This window comes from Microcebus murinus, chromosome 3 (genome assembly GCF_040939455.1).
Source record: "Microcebus murinus isolate Inina chromosome 3, M.murinus_Inina_mat1.0, whole genome shotgun sequence".
Lineage (NCBI taxonomy): Eukaryota > Metazoa > Chordata > Mammalia > Primates > Cheirogaleidae > Microcebus > Microcebus murinus.
Window position 1 is genome coordinate 78,751,654 of NC_134106.1, and position 25,355 is coordinate 78,777,008.

Here is a 25,355-nt window from a genome sequence, read left to right on the forward strand (position 1 = left end):
GCCAGTAAGTGGTAGAGCTGGTGTGTTGAACGTAGGAGTGTCTAATGATAAGGCTCAAGCTCTGGTGAGAACTCACACTCCCACACGCAGTCAGGAGAGCTAGAGCTTCTGCTACCTAGAACTCTTGGTGTCTCCCGACTCTCTGTCTTTACCCTCCTCCTCCTTGGGAAAAGGACAGCCTGGGCTATTGTCGCTTTTACTAGGGGTGATATGAATAGGATGCCACCACCAGGAGGTGCCAGTCATCACAGAGCTCCAAAGAAAGCAGCATAACATGGGCTGATGCAAGAACCCAACATTTCAAGATGCATTATTCGGTAGCCAGGTTACACGTGAATACACACTGCAGATCAATATGTAAGGAACTATCAAAGGTACAATCATGGGTCACCCGATGACAGGGATACATTCTGAGATACATGTCCTCATGTGATTTCGCCACTGTGCGAACACCATAGAGGGTACTCACACAAACCTAGATGGGGTAGCCTGTTGCTCCTAGGATGCACACCTGAACAGCATGTGACTGTACTGAATACTGCAGACAACTGTAACACAATGGTAAGTGTTCATGTATCTAAACACTTCTAAACACAGGAAAGGAACAGTAAAAATTAAGTATAAAAGATAAAAAATGGCACACCTTTCTGGGGCACTTATAGGGACAGATCTTGCAGGCCTGGAAGTTGCTCTGGGTGAGTCTGTGAGCAAGTGGTGAGTGAATGTCAAGGTCTAGGACATTACTGTACACTATTGTAAGCTTTAGAAACACTGCACACTTAGGCTACACCAAATTCATAAAAAATTATTTTCCTTTCTTCAATAATAAATGAGCCTTAGCTTACTGTAACTTTTTCACTTTATAAACTTCTAAATTTTTGACTCTTTTGTAATAACACTTAGCTTAAAACACAAACACATTGCACAGCTGTACAAAAACAGTTTCCTTCTTTGTATCCTTATTTATAAGCTTTTGTCTCTTTAAATTTTTTTTTTTTTTAATTTTACTTTGTTAGTTTTTAAGCTTTTTTGTTAAAAACGGAGACACAAACACACATGTTGGCCTAGGCCTATACAGGGTCAGGATCATCAATATCACTGTCTTCCACTCCCATGTCCTGTCCCACTGGGAGGTCTTCAGGGGCAATAACAAGCACGCAGCTGTCATCCCCTGTGAGAACAATGCCTTCTTCTGAAATACCTGAAGGACCTGCCTGAGGTTTATGGTTAACCTTTTTTTTTAATATAAGAAGGAGTGTACTCTCACAATAAAAAGTATAGCATATTAAATACATAAAGCAGTAACATAATCATTTATTATCATTACTAAGTATTATATATTGTACACAATTATACGTGCTAGACTTTTATAGGACTGGCAGCATAGTAGGTGTGTTTACACGAGCATCACCACAAACACGTGAGTCATAATGCCATAGACTGTGCCACGGCATTATGACAGCTATCATGTCACTAGGCCACAGGAATTTTTCAGCTCCGTTGTGTCGTATGCACAGTCTGTGGTTGACGCACGATTATGTGTCTATGTTCACTAGGGGCCCTCCTGTCTCGGCAGGCACTGAGAGCCTTAGTCTAACTCTTCAAATTTGCAGCTTCTTACCAATGAAGCAACAACTGCAGCCACGGCGCACCCCTTCATTTCCCCAACGCTGTGAGGAAGAGGTGGTGCAGACACAAGTCCTGATGCATCCCCACAAGAAAAATTTACACTGTCTGACATTTTGAAAAGACTCAGACTAAAAAAAAAAAATTACTCTGTATGGTGTTCAAGAATGTGGGCTGGCGTGTGGCAGACCTGGGTTTCAAGCCTGCCTCTTACTTGCTGTGTGTGAACCTCTCTGCATCCCAGTTTCCTCCTCTGTGAGATGGGGCAACATCACAACAAGACTGTTCACATCCCTGCACTTCAAAGAAAGGGAAGTTATCGCACGAATATTGATTTTGATTGGCTCTTTTATCATTTTTAGTGATTAAAAATCCAACACACCTCCTTCTAGGGACTGTGAGATTTCCCAGCGCTGGGGGTGGGCGGGAGGCATACATGTTAAAAATGCCCAAACTAAATTTATTGATGATCTCATTTCCTAAACATTTCTTCTAATTCACCAAATATTTTGCTCACTGCCTTTTCATTTCATTTTCCCCCAGTTGCGTGTGTTTTGCTTTTGATGTGGCACACACTTTGAAGATACATTATTAAACAGACGAGCCCGTCACCCCTGGAGCTGGCACTCTGTCCCCTGCTTATCCTTAACAAATCTCCCTTTGTGTTCTTTTGTGCTGAAGTGATTAATCATTTCAACTATCCAAGGGCTGCTGACAATCTTTCTCGATGACTCCAGCTACCATGACCTCCCTCCCCCAGTCTACACTGTTTTAAACATGCTCAGAATCTGCTCCGGGGTCTTTATTCCTATCACAGTGGGCTCCCCATTTCATACAATCTCTAGCAAACCTCTAAAAGAGCTCAGTTTTTCTTTCTTGCTTTTTTCCAGAGTTCGGGGTTGTGGGTGTATATGAAAGGGGTAGTGACAGACTTCAATGAGAAGACAAGAAAATCGAAAGTTAAAAAGTCAGAATGATAAACGCCTGTTTCGTAAACCAGAAGAGAGGTTTTTATCTCACAGTCTCCAGAGAACCTGTTGCACCTCATTTTTTTCTGCAGTATCTTCATTGCACTGTGGCTGGGGTTTCTTTCTCTCCCTTTGCTTCCCCCTCCCCTGGTTTTCAGAGTTTGCAGATGGCCTCCTACTTAAAGCCCCATCTTTGACCCACTGGGCTCTTAATCGTAATTTGGTTTCCAGAGATGCAGCCCAGGTAGGTTTTGGGGGGGTTGGTCTTTTTTTAAATAATATTTTACTAACATTTTCAACTAACTGTAAAGGTTCTATTTTTAAAAGCCTATCCTTACCGGCCCCCCCCACAGTCATATGCTGTTAAACAGAATTCAAAAACATGTTTAAGGAACTGACCAAAAACACTCTGTTAAGTCTCAAGTTATTGCCAGAGAAGAGAAAGCTAAAGTGATTCATAAAATAAATATGCACATACAAGTATTCTGATAATGTTAATTAGCATGGAATCCCAGAGTGATTTTTTTCAAAAAATGTACTTTATATGCAAGACATAAACCTATATTGAAGACTATTAAAAAGATATTTACAAGTAGCTAAGGAATAGTTTTAAATTATAAGTTGATAATAAGCATGCTGATCTTACAATTTTTAATTAGTTCTTAGAAACCTAATTGACGTTCATAAATACCTTTTTAAAAAAATAAGAAAATTCTTAATATTTTCAATTTCACAGAACCAGATCTCTAATTGTTTAGTGTTACAATAAAAACAATAAGGCACTAAACTTAATAATGGAACAGTTGTAATAATAAACAATGAACTGCCCACAGGATACAACTTTTATAAATGTCTAGGAAATCCAGAGGAGAGAGAAGGATACATATTTGCATAAATAGGTATACCTTTCATTTACCCATAGGTGCTAAGATAAATAAAATAAATCAGCTAGTAGCTAGCATATGATAAATCTTTTCAAACCTATTTCTGGAGACACATGAAGAGATCTACCTATCTTGATTTGTCATCTGAAACTAAAGGTGTTTGGGAAAGTAGTACTTGGAGGGAGATGATCCCCAGAAAGTAGGATGCTGCGTACAGTACTTTTCTAGAATTTATGAGATACAAGTGGGCCCAGGAATGAAGCCATGGGCAAATGGAAAAATAGTAAATTTGGGAGGCTAAAGAACCCCAACATTGGGTTATCTATTCTGAAATTATCGGCTACGCAGACCACTTTCAAAATTAAAACCAAAAAAATGCAAATAAATATGAGAACATGTTCTAAAAGTTCTGGAAAATGTCTGAGTTCCAAACTCTACATTGTCTGAATACTTACATTTCATTTAATCCAGTGACCAAAACAACAAAGGAACTGTACACCTATACATCAAATTTATCAGAACTTATAAAACAAGACATAAATGCAATGGCAATGGAAAAATTAAGGTTCTAGGGTTTTTTAAAGGTTATAATAAACTAAATAATTATAAGATTACAGTACAAGTAATTATGTCTTATTTAAAATATATGATTATCTAGATAGATATTCTAATTTTCAAGGCCTTATATATCTTTTATCCTCAAGTCATCATTTTCTACCTTAGAAATTATTTTTCTAAGATCTGTGTATACACAATAGTAATTTGCAGCAAATCAAGTGTAATTTCACAACCCTTAATTTGAAAAAATAAAAAAAACACTGCATACTTCATGATAGTAAATACAATTTTAAAATGTATGTCTCGAGTTGATCACTTTGGATAGATGAGTTTTAATTGTTCTATGAACTGCTTCACACAGAGCATATTAGCAGTGGAAATAGCTCTGACTTCCAGGCCTTCATTCTACCAGCAGCAACGTGGTAATTAACCAAATTATCTCTGCAAATGGATTATCTTGATTTCTTCAACTTGTAAAAATTCATTACGTACCAAAATGAAAAACTCAGGCTCATGAAAGATAATCAGGATACAAGTGGCAGATACAAAAGGTTTGAGCTTTGCTGACACGTGCACCAGCAGCAGCTGCTGGACCCCTTGCCCTTCCTAGCCCTCGGGAGTTAGCAGGTGAGTTTTCATCTCTCTTACATTTGTGCTAACAGTACAAGGTATTTTAATGCTGCCAGGTGACACAACAGTCTTGGTAGTCCTTGGCGAGGCTGATGTTATAGGGGGGCAGTACCTCAAACTTTGCATTGCAGGACTGGAAAGACAACATGGTGGAGAGCAAGCACAGACATTGGACAAGAGGTCAGTCATTTGTTCATTATTCTTCATCCATTTCTTCAGTATTCACTGCGTGCCAGTCATTATGCTAATGCCCCTGGAGGTGGACGGTAACAGCCCCATGGGAGATAAGAAAGACCGTTTTGTACTAAGTGTTGCAATAAGAATACAGGGTACCTAGGAACACAGAAGAGGAGCATCGAACTCAGACTCTGGGAATCAGGAAGGCTTCCTAGTGGAAGTGACACTTCAAGTGAGGCTTAGAGGCCACACAGGCTTTAGTCAGCTGGCTTTGTGGCGAAGGGCAGGGTGAGCAGTGGTAATATCCTTGCAGAAGTGGAGTGTTGAGTGTGAGGAGGAGAATGGCCAAAGAGGAGGCTGGAACGATTGGCGTAGTCGTTATATGTGTGGCTCTGCAATCCACGCCCAGGAGTCTCACTCTATCCTGAGCCTGGGTTGGGGGCGGGGGATGGAAATGTTTCCAGCAAGCTTGTGCTTTGGAAACCTGACCGTGCCTGCATCATGAAGAGCTGGCTGGAGGCAGACAGGAGCCAGGGGGCCAGCGAGCAGGGCCCTGTAGTAATCTAAGAAAGGACGGTGGACTGAACAGGGTGGGCGGATAGAGGGGGACAGAAGTGGACCCATGGGAGGGAGACAGAGTAGACAGGTGTGTGAGAAACCAAATGGGATGAGTGTGAGGGGAAAAACCCAAGGGCTGGGCAGCCGGGTGATGACAGTAATCCATGTTGGAGGAAAAGCCAGTGGAGGTGGGAGGTGGTGTTACGGTGGAGGAGTCCATGGCACGTCTAAGTCCATGGCACATCTAAGCGATCTGGTGGCAGCTAGAGAGGTGAGCATGAAGCTTCAGAAGCAAAGCTAGGTTTTGAAACACATGCTTGACACTTGTCACCCCACAGATGCTGCAGGGCAACTGGGGCATGTGAGAAGAGAAGGTAGCCAAGACAGAACCCCAAGGAACACCAACATCTAGGGACAGTTACAGGAAGAGAATCCACAGAGGGGACAAGAAGAAATGACCACAAAGGTGGGTAAACCCAGACGGGCATGGTGGGCGAGACGCCAAGGGCATGAGCATTTTAACGTGGATCCTGTGGTGAGCAACCCACCAAGAGATCAACAGGGTTGTGGTCTCTGCACTTGCAACGAGCAAGCATGGGGTGGTGACCTCAGTAAGAGCCATGTCAGGCAGGAGTATGGTGGGGGAGAAACCAGACAGCACTGGGTTGAAGGGGAAGTAGAGGAAGATGCAGAAAGACTCTGGCTAGGAAAGTCTAACTAGGAAGGAGGAAAGAGTTGCAGGGAATACAGCATTGAAGAAATTGTGTGTGTGTGTGTGTGTGTGTGTAAGACGGAAATAATTTGTACATGCTTACTGTGAGGCTGGGAAGCTAGCAGAGAGACAGAGCTCATAAGAAAGCAAAGAGAGAGGAAGTGCTTGCTAGCTCCTGAGTTGGCCCTGATAGTGCCTATTTGCTTATCTTGCTCACTGCTGTACCCCCAGCAGTGGGGACAGAGGCTGGCATGCTGATTGACTGAAGCCACTGGCCCAGGGGGACCCACTGGATGGCATCCATCTTTTCAGGGACAGAGAGGTGAAGCATCTGCGGGTGGTGGGGAGGAGGTAGGGGCTGGTGTCACAGGTGTGCAGTGAACAGGGACGGTCTACGCCAGACCTTCAATGTGGGCCATACAAAATTGGCTTTTAGGGAGGAAAAAGTCTTACTATCTGTATAAAGCAGAGACACATGCACCGTACAGAAATAGGTACACAGTACCTCTATGCTATCAGAATTTCATGGGAACCAATTTGGAAAAAAAAAAGTCTAAAAATGTCCTTCAGACGGGTGATAATGAAAAAAGGTTGAGAAATGCTGACTAGGCAAGGTAAAAAGAAACGCAGGACGCCCTGCGGTCAGCAACACCTGGGCAACATCATGCCGATCACGAGCTCCATGGGGAGTAAGCCACAGGCTGCAGCTGGCCAGTCTTCTGCAGCTGGGGAGAAGGATGGCAGCGCCCTTAGGAATGGGATGGGGGCTGTGACAGTACTGAGAGGTGACTTATGCTCAAGGACCTGCTTGCAAGGACTAGCTGCCTGATGGAATTTCCAGGTCAGAGTGAAAAGCAAAAATATCAAGTAGAGGTGAAAAAGGTCACAGGGCTGTTCATGCTAAGAATTTTATGAAACAAAGGTTACATATACACATACTATACACATACATATATTCACGCTCCAAAAATATCATTGTAAACAAGTAGAATCTTATTTGCTCATATTTTAAGTAGAAATATCACTTCAGCAGATGTTTTATTTTTTAAAATATTAACAATTTTTTTTAAGGGACAGGGTCTCACTATGTTGCCCAGGCTGGTCTTGAACTCCTGGGCTCAAGCAATCCTTGTGCCTCAACCTCCCTAGTAGCTGGGACTACAGGTGGGAGCCATCCTGGCCATACATTTTAATGTGTATACAGTAAGTCCTTAATGGAAACTGTGGCTTTAAGGGAAATGACACATAAGGAAACCAATTTTACCACAGGCTAACTGACACAAATGAGAATGAAATTCCATGGGCATATTTCTGGTCACAGAAACATCACCAAACTTCTACAAAAAGATTAAAACACTTCTAATATTAAACACTGAAATAAATGTGAGCTATATGTACCTTTAAGAAAGATTAATAAAAACAAGATAATTACCCAATATTTGGTGAGTTGGTGAGTGACAGCAAGTGTAGTGGTGGTGGTGGGGGTTCAATCAAGGAGTAAATGTTTGCAAAGTGAAAATTGTGAGGAGCGCTTCCTCCCACCCAGCAGTTCAAAAAGAGCAGTTTTGTACCACATCGCTTATTGTTGCGTGTTTGTATGACCATTGTAGAAGACTTTATACATTTTTATTTAACAATACTATGTGTTCATTCCTTCATTCACTTGCCAACTCCCTTATTCCAGTTCAGGGCTGTGGGTGGCCGGAGCCTCTCCTGGTCGCTAAGGGCAGCAGGCGGGCACCAGCCCTGGCCAGGACGCCGTCCCCTCGTAGGGACACTTGCACACAAGCATACTCACACTGTGACCGCATATAAACATACCCCACGTGCACAGCTTTGGGATGTGGGAGGAAACTGGGCTGCCCGGAGAAAACCCACGCAGACGTGGGAAAAACATGCAGACTCCACACAGACAGTGGCCCCAGTGGGAACTTGATTTTTTTCCTCAACATTCCAACGAAATGACATTGAATGAAATGACATTATTTCAAGGACTTACTGTATGCTTCCTAAATTAGCACGCTAAAAACTCTTTTAAATGTCTTAAAAGTATAACAACTACATAAATAATTTCCAGTTCTGATCTCTAGTATGTTTTCAAAGTATGATGAATATATATGGTTATATCAAGTACAGAAATAGGAAAGAAAAAACAAATTGCATTGCTTCTCTTAAATAACATTACCAGAAGTCATATAGCAAGTTAGGTGGCTAGTACTAAACACTAGCATTTCACTGTCAAGAGGAGAGCATTCAAGTGAAACCAGCATTAAAAATAAGGGACGTGTATGGGTAATTTACACATTTGAAAGTATTATCAGATACTATGGTTTTACGTGTAGTAATATTTTCAACTCTCTATAGCAAAAAAATAAATAAATAAACGAAATACATTGCAATGATAAACCTCATTAATGGACAAAGATAAAAATTTGTACTTTTTGTTTGACATGATTCATGTTTAAGCCTTTTTTTAAAAAAAATGCTGACTCAAATATAAAGAAGAAAAAAACTATAAAAATGCTACAAAAACTTGGATGGAATATGTAGATGACAACATGCAGTCCAATGGACACACGCGGATGGGGCCAGTGAGGTTACTGTCTCTCAGCTTCAGTCTCACCCCTCTGCCCTCCTGTTTTGTGTTGCTGAGGCTGTACTCCACAAACCACCTTTCAAGGAAGTACTGCTATTGCAAGGAGCACATCTCTATTTGTTTTCTCCCCTGCATTCTTCCTCTAACTCATTCATCCCATCTGCTCAGCCCCTTCTGCATGTGGCAAGTGTTCTAAGATACTGAACATCTACTTCTTCTTGAGGTATTTTTAGCCTCTCATTTCTTAGTTCTGTTAATGTGCATTGCAGAGCTAGAACAACAGAAAACATAAAAATCAAGTATTTGTAATGCCTCGGTCCTCTAATGTAGTATTGAAGTTCTCCCAAGTACAAGAAACTATAAAACCTTCACAGTAAAATATTTACAAATACCCATGAAAAGATATTGAGGTTTCAGAACCCATGCTTTACTATTGGGACCAGAAGTATAATCTCATAGACTTTTAGGTACTTGGGCTGCTAACATTCCCTTGGTCTTCTAGCCATGTTTCTGCAAATGCCTTTGTGATTTCTAATGGTATGCATCAGAATGAGACAGGTAAATGCCAAAAGGCAAAGCCATTCATTCTCAAGAGGAGCTTCTGGACCTTTGGGATTTCTTTAGCGATCACCCCAAAGTTTGTGAGCTCAGAACAGATTCTGCATTAGAGTGGTCTCTTGTTTCACATTGGGTATACACTAACTGAACACCTAACACACTAACTGAACACCTCCAGACTCACTGCAAAGTCTATAAAGTGTGGCCAAATGGCCCTGCAACATAGCCGCAGGCTGCTGTATACACCTCACAGGGACTAGGACACCTGTGACAGGTACCAGTGGAGCCATTTAGTCAGGGCTTTGAGTTTTAGTCAAAAGGACTGATATAATAGCATCTATTAAAAATGTATCTGCAGACATAAAATAAGATACAAAAGTATTGTATTTCCATCTCTAACAGGTCAGATGACCAAATGCACAAAGAAAACACAAAACAAAATACTACCAAGTAAACTAGATTATCTCGGCTAAGACTTATTGTAGGTTTTGCTCGGTGAATTTCTCTAGGCCTCGGTCAGGTTTACTTTCGTTTTGATTTTATTTTACTACAACAAATAATGGGATATGTTAATTGGGCTCCTCTGTAATTACACCTGGATCGATTTGGCCATTGGTGGGCTTCGTTTTGTTACTAATGAAATTTTTACTGCTGAAAATAAATGAAATAATTTATAAAGGAAACAGCATGATCTAGAAAAAAGCCTGTCTGCTCCGAAGCAGGGGGGATTTGACCTAGGTCCAGCTCTGCAAATGACCCAAATAGGTCACTGAAAACAAGTCATCTCTTTGTTCTCTATTTTCCAGTAGACGTAGAGTAGCTAACATGTTTTCATTTGGGTTGAGGAGCACGCAGACTTCACAACACAAAGCTTCTCTTGTCCCACCATCCGGGGTCTGCACTTGGGAGGCACCGTCGTGATGAGCATTTCACATGCCAGCGCGCTCAACTCACAAACCTCCCCAGGACCACAACTGGAAATCATCTTATCCACAACACCCCTTAGCTGCTGGAAAACCAGGGGAAAAAGTTTACTTTTTTTTTTGCCTGAAGTCTGTTCATTTATAATGTGAGGGAACTTGTTTGGGTCTCCGAAATTCAAACAAGTACCACTTACTCGCTTCATATAAACAGAAACGCAACTCCATGTAAATATTCTTTATGAATATTTCGTAGCACATTGGAATTAAATTAGTGACTAACGATGAAAGCCAAGAAGGTAATCCACTCAGATGTCGCACTGAAATTGTCTCTAAATTCATTCCTTAAATCCAAACCAGAATCCCAAACGCCTGTCTCTTATTACAAAGGCGTTCTCTGTGTTACGGAGCAGTGCCCTCGACAAATGCCGTCTAAATCCCTCTTGCATAAAGCTTGTGTATCCTTGAGTCTAGCCCTGCACCCATTAAGTTGTAAACGAATTTTATTTGCTGAACAAATGTTAATGCCGTTCTACGTTAATGGTTAATGTTAGGAAAAGCACCTAAGTATTAAGCACTGGAACCTTTAAGGATGAGATACAGTGTAACTTAGAAAACTGCCTGTTACAAACATATGTCAGCCATGAGGGCTTCCAGCCCTTATCGCCCATCTTCACAGAACTCACTTGTAATTTCTCCCTCGGTTAAGAGAATTTTGCAATAACACAGAGATTTATTAGTTCCCAGGATCAAAACTCTCTGAGTAAGAATAAAAAATAATTATGCTTTAGAACACAACGCAATATCCAGATGACTGGAAAACAGTCACCTCAGCAAAAGCAGGAGGAAGAAGTTAAAGATGAGGTTGGTAACACTGGCCATAAAACCTCTGCGAGTTTTAAGTGCCTAAATGCACGATCTGGCACTTCCAAATCGTTAACGCGTGGAAACAGGAAACCTTGCGTTCACAGCAAAATGCCTGAGTGGTTTCATTAAGGAGCCGGGGGGACTTCTCCATTTAGTAAGACAGCTCAGTAGTTGAGAGAGAGGCTGCTGGTGCGAGATGTCTTTGTTAAAATCCCAGCTCTACCACTCTAGCTGTGTGTAACCTCCGGCAAGTTGTGTTTAATTTCTCTTCGCTTCAGTGTTCTCATCTGTAAAATGGGGATGTTAACAGTGCCTACCTCCTGAGGCAGCCGCCAGGGTTATATGGGTTAACACAAGGAACTTAGAAGCGTGCCCCTGTACGTACGTAATGAGCGTTCAATAAATGTCAGCGCTTCATGATTTGGTCATTGCTATTGTACAGGGGATATACTGCAATTGAGAAGGGAGCTGACTAAAAACCATGGCCCTTCCTCACTGGAGGTCTCTAAATGCTCTGACTGCATTTTCTGTTTTCTCTAGTATGGACTCTGCCCCTCACTCCACAGAAACAGCACTCAGAAAGGTCATCCGTGATGTTTCTGTTGCCTAATCCATTGGGTGGGTTTAGATCCTCATCTTTCTTGTCCTCTCAGAAACTCAAAACACTATTGAGCTTGAAACTCTCTCCTTGGATTCTGTGACTTCTCACCATCATCATCATTGTTCCTCAGCTTTTCTGGTCACTCCCTCTCCCTCCTGTTTGTCAGTGGATCTTCCTTCCTTTGGTCTCAAAATGTCAGAATTTAGGCTCTCATTGTTTCTCAGTCTCTAGTCTCTGTCCAGGGAAATTTACTCATTTCTATGGCTTTATTAGCAATGACAAGCTAATTAATCCAAATGTTGACCTGAAGCTCAGACCTCTGCTCTGACCTCCAGACCCGCATTTGTTATTCTGTGTTCTCCATGTTTACGTGAATGTCTCAAAGGTACTTCAAACTCAGCATGTACAAAAATGAATTTATGATTTCCCCCTCCCTCTAAAACCAGGGTCTCCCCTGACACTTCCCAAGGCACTGAGAGCACCACCAAGAATCTTTCCTGCAATAGACTCCCACCCTCTCTTGCTTTTCCTCCTCTTCTCCCTTGATCCATTCCCCATAGCAGCCAGAGTGGTGCATTTAAACTGCCAATCTGATCACACCACTCTCTGCTCAAATGCTTCTGGCTTCCTGCCTGATGGGATCTTGAAGGTGGCTGAGAAGGCACAGTGTGATCTTGCTCCATCTGCCTCTCCTGCCTGGCTCCTGCTGCCCACTCTCTAGCCACCGTGGCCTTCCTCATCCTTTCCGGGACTCTAACAAGCCATCCTCTTCCATTTCCTCTGCTTGGAACCCTCACCATCCCTCTCTTTAGGATGATTTCCTATTCATCCTCCAACTCCCAGTTCAAATGTTACTTCCTCAGGAAAGCCTTTCCTGATCCAAAATTAGGTCATTTACCCTATAGCAAAATTCCCCAAAACCCTAGTATTTAGCACAGTTAACATCACATCTTCATTTCTGTGGTCATTTTTCATGACGCTCCTCTTCCTCCGTAACAGAGAGCCATCACCTAAAAACGAAGGCTGCAACTAACGTACCCCGGTGACCCTGACCACATTGGATTCACCCGGCCTGGTCACAAGGGCAGAGAAATGGATAAGGAAAACTGGGCTCTGCAAAGACGGTCCCTGGAAACCTGGCATAAAAAGACCAATACATCATGTCTGTGATTTACAGCAAATGGAATCTGTTTGTGAGCCACTGCAATGATATTCATCATTTTCCTTTGGGAGATCCTGTTCTTCCCTCCCTCCCCAACTTACTCATTCAACAAAACTGTGAACTCTAAATTCCAGACATTGCAGCCACAGTCTGGGAGGAATGCTGGTGTGTGACAGATACACAAAAAATACTATCTGCTATAAATGAGAAGGAGCCCCGTACTTGTGTTTGGAGGAGAGAGCATGCTTAGGGTAATAGGAGGATGTGGTCTTGGAGAATGGCTGATGTGACTGAGGCAGGACACAGCCAGAAAAACCTTCCAGGAAAAACTGGGAACACTGACGCCGTGCTCTAGGAGGACCTCTCCAAATACCAACTACTACCACTAACACCTTAGGCTGACGGGTGGCAGGAGGGAGTAAAAGGCTCAAATGGGTGCCATAGGCACCACCATCACCAACGTTTCCCCCAAGTCTGTACTGCCTGCCTCCCATCCTGGAGCACTCATTGGTTCTAGGAAGAGTGGAACACAGGGAGCTCAGCGGCCTCCTAACCCAGCCACGCTCTCCACTGCCCCTGGGCACACGCGTGGGAAGTTCAGACTGCCTACGGATACAAACCAATGCCCCGGCCCTTTGTTCCACACCTGATGGGAGGAGTGTCACAGCTGAGTAGCATCAGTGGTGGGTGGTGTCACAAGTCAGTATCTTGGGAAGGTAGGGTGGGTGGGGGGCTCTAAGGCTCTCATCAGCTCTCTTCAAAAAACAACCATTCTAAAGATTTAACAACTCTTGACTGCAGCAATCAGTCTTACTCTAATTGAATTTTACTTTACCTAAACTATATCCTTTGGGTGTGTGAATTATTCAAACTTCAAGCCCTGCTTGGGGAACAGAAAGGGAAGGGCACAGGACAGAATTCTCCCATATCCTCAGGAAAGCCAAGAGAGGATAAGAGGGGTAGAATTTTTCTAATCAGGGAAGCCCAAGAGGGGACTGGTGTTGCTCTGGCATTACCATTCTGTGGTTTTAACCACCATAATCAATTAAGGGAGATGGGTTAAAATGGGATATTTGGACTCCAAACATAAAAAATATGTTGACAGAGAAAAATAGGAAAAGTTATAGCAACATCTTATACTACTTGTTCTTTAAGCTGAAACAAACCCCTAGAACAAAGATAATATAGATATAAAATACAATAGGTATCTTATTCAACATATATTTAAATACCAGAAATGAAGCTACCTGCTTTGACAATTATTTTCTATGTAAATCTCTGCCAGAAAAAAAAATCATTATGAATTCAGCAAGTCAAACTTCAATGACTTATTCTGGTCAATTTGAGAGTTATACAAAATACTACCTTCCAGAAAGAAAAAAAAAATCTTGCTTTTGAAAATAGTTAAGGTAAAATTTTAAACCAAGTAATTATATTGCTAGAATTCACCAGCAATTCCAGAAAAAGTGTGCAAAAGTTAGGACCATATTAAAATTAAAGTTTTTTTTTTTTTTTTTAACAGTGAAATTCCATATCATCTGGCCTAATTTTTCTTGGTGCTTTGCCCAGGGTAATATCAGCTTTTTGAGAACTTGAGTAAATTATTAGGTTATCCTTCTGAAAAAAATATGAGTGAAGAAAAAGTACAGGTTGATGATAACACCCTACTCAGAACAACACTGACATGGCGAACAGCCCAAGCGAAGTCAGGCTGCAGGTGAAACTGGTCCATGGAGGGGTCCACGCTGGACGTGGCAGGGATGAAAAGGACAGGCGCCCAGGGAGCAATGTGGAAAATAAAAACAAGTAAAATGGCATAGAAATAAATTTTCAGACTCTGAGCATTGCCTGTCAGGTGCTCCTGATTCTAATTAAGTTTAGAAGAAAAACAACAGGGCAACCCCTGCCTGACTCAAAAAGTACAGACCCTTCATGGATGCTCTTAGACCACAGGGTACTAAACAGGGCATCCAAACGTGAGCACTGCCATATTTTTTAACCTTAATTCCGTTCTTCTGGTGTCCAGCGGATCCCTTAATACAGCATCACCTCAGCCTGTGCAAAGGCACCCAGACGGGGTGTGGCTCCTAGACTTCTAGAACAGGTGTTATTCACAAGTGCCATTTCATCAACCTACCCTCAAAAAAGGTAAATGTCAGACAACAAATGATGGGCTCCCTTTGATCAGTTAACCACACGTTTCCTTTCTATTTGGAATCTATGCCCAACAAGCTGATAAGATTCAAAGAATAATCTTACCCGAATTATTTCTTCAACACAGCTGTTGCTTTCTCCAGATCTATTCTCCTGAAAGCAAAGGAAAAAAAGAGAAAATGAAGCCAGAGGGAATAGATTCGTGGTCACAAACAGATGACATGCAAGCTTCCAAATTAGTGGGGAAAAGACTTTAATAGAGTTTTGGACAGAGGGAATATCTAAATTGGGACTTGCTGACCAAATCCTTTCCTTAATGGTTTGCTCCCATTGTGGCTACTGCCTGTCACCCTTCCCCAGCCTGAAGTGCCAACACACCCACCCCAGAGGCTCAGCTCTGGGTCTCCAACCACGGTGCCTTTAAGCAGGGCAGACTCCTAGGAGCATGGAACACAAGCTGCAGGTGTGAGCTTCATACACCTGGGGCTCCATCCAAGTGTGGACACCACGGCCTTGGCAATAAAAGTGGATCCAGTTTATCCACCTCGTATGGGCCGTGGTACAATGGCTGCCGGGTACAATGGCTGCTACAGCTTAAGTAAAAGTCTGGTAGTTGACAGTCCTCAAAGCCTAGATAGAGATACTGACTTGATGGGCTGAAAACTGAAAAACCAAAAGCAGCAACATCCTCTGGCCGCTGGCATGGCACACTGGGTGTCACACTCCAGGGCCACTTGTTCTGTCACTCACACTGCCCTGTGCTGTGGAGATATGAACAGGCTCTGGGGTGTGGTGGCTCAGGTCACAGCTGACTCTGGGGAACATTTTAAGTTTCAAAGATGCCTCTAGTTACATAGTCTGTAGCACAGGAAATGGCTTTGTGGGGACAGGCGCAGCATATGCTGGGGAAGTGCCTATCTGTGGCCTTAGGGAGATCACTTCTCTTGCTCCCATAATGCAAGGATGTTCACCGCACTCGGTGTGACATGCTAGAAATGAGGCTTTCTTCACAATCTCTTCCCAAAGCCCACTTTCCTTTCTTCCTCACTGTTCTCTCTCCACCAGGAATGCTGTCTGCAGCTCTCCCCTTTTTCCTAGTTAATCCCAAGTCCCCCTCCAGGCAGCAGCTCCACCCCGGCTCCCTCAGGGCGGCCATCCCTGACTGGGAAGCACGCCCCACAACAGCACCTGCTTCTTCACAGCCCTCGTCACAACCGCACATCAGCGATGGATGAGCTCGCCAGTACCATGCCCTCCCTCTGGAACACGCACTCCATAAATTCAGGAGCTTTCCGTCCTACCTACGGCACTGCGCTTCACACTGTGGAGTGTGTGCAATAAATATTTGCCAGTGGTCGGAGTATGCAGAAACCAATGAATTGACTTCCTGCAGTTCTTCTGATGAAACCGAGGCCTGTCACAATCAGCTCTGGGACTTTTACTTGTTGCAAAGGCTCCACCAAAGAGCAAACCACCGCAATCCCCATCCCCCTGCATGTGCCACCCCATGTCCTCTTCCTGGGTGTAGAAACACTACTCTTCACACTGGGTAAGGGCCCAGAGAGAAGGAAGACAGGTGAAGCTTGAAAAGGTGATTGGGACCTTCTCCTACCCAGAATTAGGGGATTTACCCACATCTCCCTCTCCCACTACAGGCCCAGAAAGTTTACATGACTTGACCAAGACCACGTAACAGTGGAGCCTGGACCCGGAACACAGCATGCCCGATGCTCAGTCATGTACATTTTGTCCCCAATAACAAAGGCTGTGCTTGAAATATATCTGTTCCCTTAGGAATCCTGAGTTTATTTGTCCAAATTATTTCATTACCAGGGTTTCTATGAGGTTAATATAGTTTGGGAACTTTTTTTTATTGTGGTTAAATACACATGACATCTACCATTTTACCCATTTTAAAGCATACAATTTACTGGTGTTAAGTACATTCACAATGTCATCACCACTATTTAGCTCTAAAATTTTTTAAAAATATATTTCAAAGTCTTATCGGGATATGAATGTTTTTGGTTACACAGATCGGCGTTTGTAATGCTTGAGTTAGGGTTATAAGTGTGCCTGTCACCCAGATAGTGTTTACTGTATCCATTAGGTAGGTTTTACCTATCCCCTTTCTCTCTCCCCTCATTTGATTTCCTCTGAGTTATACTTCCCTCTATACACATCGTGCTCGTCAGTTAGTTCCAATTTAATAGTGAGTACATGTGGTGTTTCTTTTCCATTCTTGAGATATGTCACTTAGGAGAATGGTCTCCAGTTCCACCCCTATTGTTGAAAAAGGCACCAAGTCATCCTTCATGACTGAGTAGTACTTCATGGTATATATACACCACATTTTGTTAATCCATTTACGAACTCACGGGCATTTGGGTTGATTCAATATCCTTGCAATTGTGAACTGTGCTGCAATAAACATTCAGGTACAGGTGTCTTTTTGATAAAATGACTCCTTTTCCTAGTAGTGGGATTTCTGGGTCGAATGGTAGATCTACTTTTAGTTCTTTGAGGAATCTCTGTACTGTTTTCCATAGACATTGTACTAATTTGCAGTCCCACCAACAGCATAAAAGTGTTCCTTTTCTCTCTGCATCTATACCAGCATCTATTGTCTTGGACTTTTTAATAAAAGCTATTCTAACAGGGGTAAGGTGATATTTTATTGAGGTTTTACTTTGCATTTCCCTGATGGTTAGTGACGTTGAGCATTTTGTCCTGTTTGTTGCCCATTAGTCTATCTTCTTTTGAAAAGCTTCTGTTCATGTCCTTTTGCCCACTTTTTAATGGAGTTGTTTTCTTGCTATTTGTAGATTCTGGTTATTATTAATAGCCCTTCACTGGATATATAGCTTGCAAATATTTCCTCCCATTCTGTAGGTTGTCTGTTTGCTCTATTGATTATTTGCTTAGCTGTGCAGAAGCTTTTTAATCTAATCAGGTCCATTTATTTATTTTTGTTGTTTCTGTGATTGTCATTGAGATCTTCTTCATAAATTCTTTGCCTAGGCCAACATCTAGAAGTGTTTTTCCAACATCAACTTCTAGAATTCTTATGGTTTCATGCCTTACATTTAAGTCTTTTATCCATTTTGAATAAATTTGTGAGTGGTGAGAGATACAGATCCTGTTTCATTCTTCTGCCTGTGGCTATCCAGTTGTCCCAGCACCATTTACTGAATAGGGATTCTTTTCCCCGGTGTATATTGTTGTCTGTTTTGTCAAAGATCACTTGGCTGTATGTGGATGGTTTTATGTCTGAGTTTTCTGTTCTGTTTCATTGGTCTATGTCTCTATTTTGTGCCAATACAATGCTGTTTTGGTTATTATAGTTCTAGAAATTTTTATCATGCCACATGGAGACTCCATGCTTATTAATCAGTCATTCCCCATTCCTCTTTACCCTAAGCCAGGCATCCTCAAACTACGGCCCGCCGAGGACATTTATCCGGCCCGCCAGGTGTTTTTGTCATCACTGCCTGTCCTGCTTAGCAGCCGACTAGTCCCAGACCCAAAGTGCACATGACTGGAATGTGCGCTGCACTCTCCAACGGCCCTCCAATGGTCTGAAGGACAGTGAACTGGCCCCCTGTTTAAAAAGTTTGAGGACCCCTGCCCTAAGCCCTTGGAAACCACGAATCTGTTTTCTGTCTCTATTGATTGTCTTATTCTGGATATTTCATATAAATGCATCATACAATATGTAGTCTTTTGTGTCTGGCTACTTTTGCTTAAGATAATGTTTTCAAGGTTCATTTGTGTTGCAGCATGTATCAGTATATTGTTCCTTTTTATGGCTGAATAATATTCCAGAGCATGGATAAACTACATTTTGTTTATCCATTCATCAATTGAGGACACTTTGGTTGTTTCTGCTTTGGCTATTGTGACAGTGCTTCTATTAGGTCACCAGTCTCCAACCTTTTTGGCACCAGGGACTAGTTTCATGGAAGACAATTTTTACAAAGACTGAGGCAGGGGTGGGGTGGGAGTGGAGCTCAGGCAGTGATGCGAGTGATGGGGAGTGGCTGTAAACACAGATGAAACTCTGCTCACTTGCCTGCCGCTCACTTCCTGCTGTGTGACCCAGTTGCTACGTTTTACAGAAGACAATTTTTCCCTGGACTGGTGTGGTGGGGAGGCAGAGGTGGAGGCCTGTGCAGCCTGGTTTATAACAGGCCAGGGACTGGTACCGGCCCACAGCCTGGGAGCTGGGGACTGCAGTCTTACATTAATATTTGTGTATAAATTTTTGGTTTCAACACTTGTTTTCAATTCTTTTGGGTATATAAAGGGTCATGTGGTAACTCTATGTTTTAAACTTTGAAGGAACCACCAAATGGTTTTCCACAGAGGCTGCACTATTTTACATTCCCACCATCAGTGTGGGAGGGTTCTAGCTTCTCCATATCCTCACCAACACTTGTTACAGTTTATTTTATTTTATATTAGCCATCCTAGTGGGTTTGAAATGGTTTTGATCCACATATTCTCAATGACTAATGGTGTAAAGCATCTTTTCACGTGCTTTTTGGCCACCTGTTTATCTTCTTTGGAGAAATGTCTACTCAAGTCCTTTTCCCATTTTTTTAATTGGGTTGTTTGTTTTCTCCTAAGAGTTCTTTGTATATTCTGGATATTAGAGCCTTATTAGATATGATTTGCAAATATTTCCTTCCATTCTGAGGCTTGTATTTTCACTGTGCTGTTAGTGTTCATGGGCACACCTTACAAGTTCTGACTTCCACCCCCAATTTCTTACTCCAGGAATGCTTTGGAGATTGAACCATTCTGATACTCTGACACTGTAATCAAATTGAATCCAACAGCTCTTTTGGAATGTGCCCCAAATAGGCTTCCTTTCTAAGAAAGCTTGAGGCAACATCACAAAGGTTATATGGTAAATTCTTGGTGAGGCCAGGGCTTGATGGTCCCTTGGAATGGTCTCCTTTGGTGTTCAGGGTGGGAACGAGTGGTCTCCACTGGAAAATGTGCCATCACATCCACAATCATTAACCATTTCTCTTACCCTACTTCCAAGTCCCAACAGTTTTCTACTGTGTAACATGCCGAGAGAGCAAATGCTAAATTCCCAGTGTACTTTCTGTTTTCCACCTTAAAACAATTAATCAAGGAAAACCTGACCTCACATTCTCCTGGTGGAATCACCCAGATACAAACAACATACTAAGAAGACTCTTCAAATTAAACTTTTGGCTTGATTCCTTAAAGCTAAGCTTCCCTGAATACCATACTTTAATTTCATTCGATATGGTTTATATCATTAAGTGGTTGCTATTATGATTATCTCCCCCCTATAATCATAAAAATTTCCACTACCCTACTCTAATGAGGAAATGCACAGCAAGAAAAATGCAGGATAGATGCCCTGTTAAATACTCCCTCATCACTAGAGACACGTACATAGGATTACGACACCGGGTCATCTCAATGGCAGCTCCAACCCTGAGCTTTGGTGGTCTGCACAGACACCAGGCCATTCCTTACTAGGAGGGCCCCTTGTAAAAGCTAAGGAAGTGACAGAAGTGAAGCCAGGAAAAGGGACTTCCAACAATAGTCTCAGGAAGTCCTGCCTTTCAACTACAGCATCGATAGTCTTTGTCAGAAGAACATCTTGAATCTTCTCTGGAACATTTCTCCCGGGGACTCAAGAAGGGTACCACACTGATTTGAATTTCCAGCACCCCATTTGGATTGTAGAGGATCCATGGGACATGGAACAGTACAAAGTTTGAATGAGAAGGAACCCTGGAGCTCATCTCAGGCCAACTCAATGACTTTAACAATGACTTTAAACTCAATGACTTTAAACTGTGGTCCAGGGAAGTGAAGTGCCCCATCCAAAATCATTCTGGCAGCAAGGCGCAGTCAAGGCAGAATCCACACACACTTCTTCAACACCAGCTCAGTGAATTTTCTACTATCTCATGATGTCTCCCTCAGCTCAACCCCTAGAACTGGCTCAAGCTGAGGGTTATTTGCATGCTTAAAGTAGGGAAATAAAAGAATTTAGATAGTCTTTGGGTAAATTTCCTCCTTTCCATGTAGTGAATTATCCAACACTTAGTCACTGTCTCTCACTCACTAACCTCCAATGTCACATGCATAGACCAAAGGGGGAAGAGATGAGAGAGGATGTAGAGAGAAAAGGTCAAATCTACAATCCCTTAAGTGGCATAAAAAAAAAAGAGATAAGAGTTTGTATTCCTAGAAGTTGGAGGATGGAATCCCCACTCATCTTTTCCAAACATAAAGAGGGGGTAGGTGGCTAGGTAGGGTCAGGGGAGCAGGGAACTGGAGAGCCTTTCACCTTCTTGAGGTCTTTCTCAAATCTGGTTTCAGCGACAGTCGTGTGCTTTGATTATATTTACATTCTGAAAATTTTTCATGTTTATGAACAAGATTAAAATATGCATGTAATTTACATCTCCAAATTCATGTTTATATTTTTCACAATAAAGTTACTGCGTTCCTTGGAAAGGTACCCACTGAGAAGGAGGGCTGAACAATGTACATTTTAATTACTCTGTATTTTTTGAGGGTTTGTAGCTGTTGTTTCACGCTGAGCTGCTGAGCTGTTGCTCTGTATTTACTCCGACTTTGATGAACCCACCTCATTTTCCTATCATTACATTTTGAAATCTGTCATAACAGTCTCACCTCATTGAACTTCCAACTAAACTTCAATTAAAAGCTAGCAACCCCATCTGATTCTCCTCTTTAGCCTTGCCTATCATGTGATTTCCCCAAATCCTGCCACTTAAATGTACATACCGTACACTCTGCCGGGGAAATGTGAAGAACTGAGCTGTGGGTAAGTATAGCTCAAGAAATAGCCAGGAGCAGCCCATCACCGACAGCAGAAGTCCCTAATTACCATGCTGAGCACAGAGCACAGGAAGAAGCAAGGCTTAAGGAGGAAAAGCTCCATCAAATCAGTGGGAAATGGCATTTCATTGCAGAGATGAGCTGCACACATCCTCATTTTTGAAAATGCGTTCATCAGACACATTTCAGGCGGAACTTTCATTCTAAAATACTTCTACTTTAAAGTCACAATGCCTTTTTTGTCTGCATACACTCAAGAGATCCTCAAGCATTTAGACATTGTTTATCTCATGTACACTCTTAAATGTTCCTGCAGAACTATTTTTAAATAAAGCTTACTATTCTTGATTTATAGAAAATCTGAGATACAAAAAATTTAGGTGTGCTGTCAATACCACAAAAGCAGTCGGCAAGGATCTAAGCTCGAATTCAGGGACCATAATTATTCTATGGGAAGTCTATCCCTGCACCTATGTCCCCAGCCTTATCTTTGGGGACAGGGTCACCTATGGACAAGGATGCACACAGCTAGTTGGCTCCCAAATTCAGCCTGTCTTATAGCTAAACTGCCCTAGCTCCTTCCGACGGCTATGCTCTGCTCTCAACCCCCAAGCTGGAAGCCCAGCTGCATCTCTGCTCAGCCCCCTCCTCATCCGAATTTGCTCAGCCCCCTCGGTGTCCTTTAACTCTACTACCACTCGCATGCAGCTCTTCCTCTCCCATCCGACTGTCACCACTGTCATCTCAACATTTATACACTGAGAGGAAAAATAAAGTGGAAAGAATTATAAAAAGAGAAAGGACGTATAAAGGTACATCATAAACATGTGAACGAAATGGCAGCAGATGATGTGATGGCAATATTACCATCACCTAAAGGACAGTTCATACCAAAAAAGAAAAAAATGAATAAGAATTGGAGAGCACAGTACAGAATGAGGAAAAAATACTCAGGGCATTAATACACCACCAACATAAGATATGCTAGGAAAAAGAGAAATGGAATTTTTGTATGGTTAGAAGTCTCTAATCCACGCCTGTTTTTCCTAACAGACCAAGGATACCAAAATTAAAACAAACATAAAAGTCCATATAAGGGGATAATTTGAACAACAAATTAAATAAGGCCAAATTGATAGACACAATGAACTTAATGCTATGCAGAAACTCCAGCTGCTCAAATATACATGAGATAGTTACAAAAGTGGTAGTTACTAAAGTGATCATACACTATGCTACAGAAAAAGCTTCAAAAATTCCAAAATGTAGGTCTCTTATAGCTTGGACTCTTTACCCACAAAGTTATCAAAACTACAAAGCTATTGACACAGGAAACTTACTCCTGATGCTGGGAGCCTATGTTTTCCTGGAATGAGGTGACACCTTCTATTTCTCCACCATCTTGGTTTTAATGGCTGGAACTTGCTCTGTCTCCATCCTGTTTTGATCAGGGTAATTTGAAACTTTGTTTTGAGACTTCCTGACTCAGGCAATGCTGGAGCAAATGCCCAAAGCAGTACCTACCAGTTCCTTGTCTATGAATTAAACACAGTATTAGACATAAAAATCTCCTACCGTGTTTCTCCAAAAATAGGACCTACCTATAAAATAAGCCCTAGCAGGATTTCTAAACATTTGGGCAATAGAAACCCTACCCCCAAAATAAGACCTAGTGATGGGCGTGGCTACACAGCATATCTGCACAACCCATGCATTTCGTTGGGAGCAGTAAAGAAGACAAGCAGCCCTTCTCATCTGCCCCATGGTGACAGCTACTATCGTGTTTCCCCAAAAATAAAACAGGGTCTTATATTTATTTTTCCTCAAGAAGACACCTTACGGCTTATTTCAGGGGATGTATTATTTTTCCCTCAAAGCCTCAGCTTGCAGCACGCACAGGATGCCTGGGACCTGACAGGGGGAGCCGACCTTGTTGGTGGGGCTGCCCGCACCTTTCCGGTCACCTCTGGGATAGTAGCTGTCATGATGGGGCAGATTAAAGGGCTGCTCTTCTTCTTTACTGCTCCGCGACGAAATGCATGGGTTGTGCAGATTCGCTGCGTAGCCAGGCCCATCACTAGGTCTTATTTTCGGGGTAGGGCTTCTATTGCGCAAATGCTTAAAAATCATGCTATGACTTCTTTTATGAGGTCTTATTTTCGGGGAAACACGGTATCCCAGAGGTGACTGGAAAGTGCGGGCAGCCCCACCAACAAGGTCGGCTCCCCAGTCAGGTCCCGGCCAATGGTTCTAAATGAAACAGAGTCGCACGAAATTCAGGATGGAATTCGGGGGTTTGGATGGAGAGTTAGGATGATGTTCTAGAAGACGGCGACGTAACTATATTTGAATAAATGTAGATTGTTGTATCGTACTTAAAAAAAATAACATATCCCCCGAAAATAAGCCCTAGGGTATTTTCTTGAGGAAAAATAAATATAAGACTCCGTCTTATTTTGGGGAAACATGGTAGAATGCCTGAAGAAACAAAAAATACACACAAATACTCTTCACATTTTCAGAAAAATAACATTAAAATACAGCAAAATAAAATTATGAAAAGCCCCCACAGATTTTCTTAAAGGCCAATTCATACACTAAAGGCTTTCATTATTTTTTTTCAGAGGAAATTTATGTGCAATCAATCAATTATGTGCAATCAAGCAATCAATTACACATTTAAAATCAAAAGAGAAATACAAAAGGAATAAGGAAGAAAATAACAAATAAAGAAAAAGCAAATAACATTACAGAATACAAAATCAATAAGAATTTATAAAGCCAAGATATAGTTTCTTAAAACCAAAACCAAAACACTCTGTAAACACAAGTGACTACATACAAGTCACTTATAAATCAATTCAATACAAAGAAAGCCTGAATAAATATATTTTGAGATAAGAAGTGGGAAAAATAACTTATATGGAAGGGACTGTAATTATAAGAGGATATGAATATTAATATTAAAATAGAACCCAATACTAATAAATGAAAAATTTTTATGAAGTTGTCAACTTTCTGAAAAAAACTGACTTAAGAAATAAAGGAAAAAGAGATTAGACCTGCAACCCTGAGAATGCAAATAAAATAACTAAAAACTGTCTTCAAGTCAGACGGTTGTAGAGAAGTTATCTCAAACTTCTAAGGAAGAACTAATTCCCATATATTTTCTTTTCCACAGTAGAAAGTAATGGAAACTATGTAATTTATTTTATCAAATTAGCATAAAAACCTAACGAAAGAGAACTACTCAATATCTCCTATGAAAATAAATATAAAATCCTCAATAGGTTGCTAACAAATATAATTCAATAAAATATTATAAGAATTAGTAAGATTTGTCTAAGGAATGCCAAAAAGGTTTAATATTCAATATTAAGGCCCTTTAACAGTATTGTATCACTAGGGAAAATAAGTAAACTATGATTATCTCAGCTTACAGATTTTTGATCATATACATAGCAAATCCAAAAGACTCCACTGTTACTGTTATTTAAAAAGGAGGTTATTAATAAAGTAGTTG

General features: G+C 41.7%; 1 protein-coding gene across 1 annotated transcript in view; it reads right to left on the reverse strand.

Moving 5' to 3' along the window:
- AFF3 (ALF transcription elongation factor 3) overlaps positions 1-25,355 on the reverse strand; it is a 539,111-nt gene that overhangs the window by 240,619 nt on the left and 273,137 nt on the right. The window contains exon 8 of the mRNA XM_012787032.3: positions 15,077-15,124. Within this exon, the coding sequence (XP_012642486.2) occupies positions 15,077-15,124 (48 nt within the window). The remainder of the gene's footprint in view (positions 1-15,076; positions 15,125-25,355) is intronic.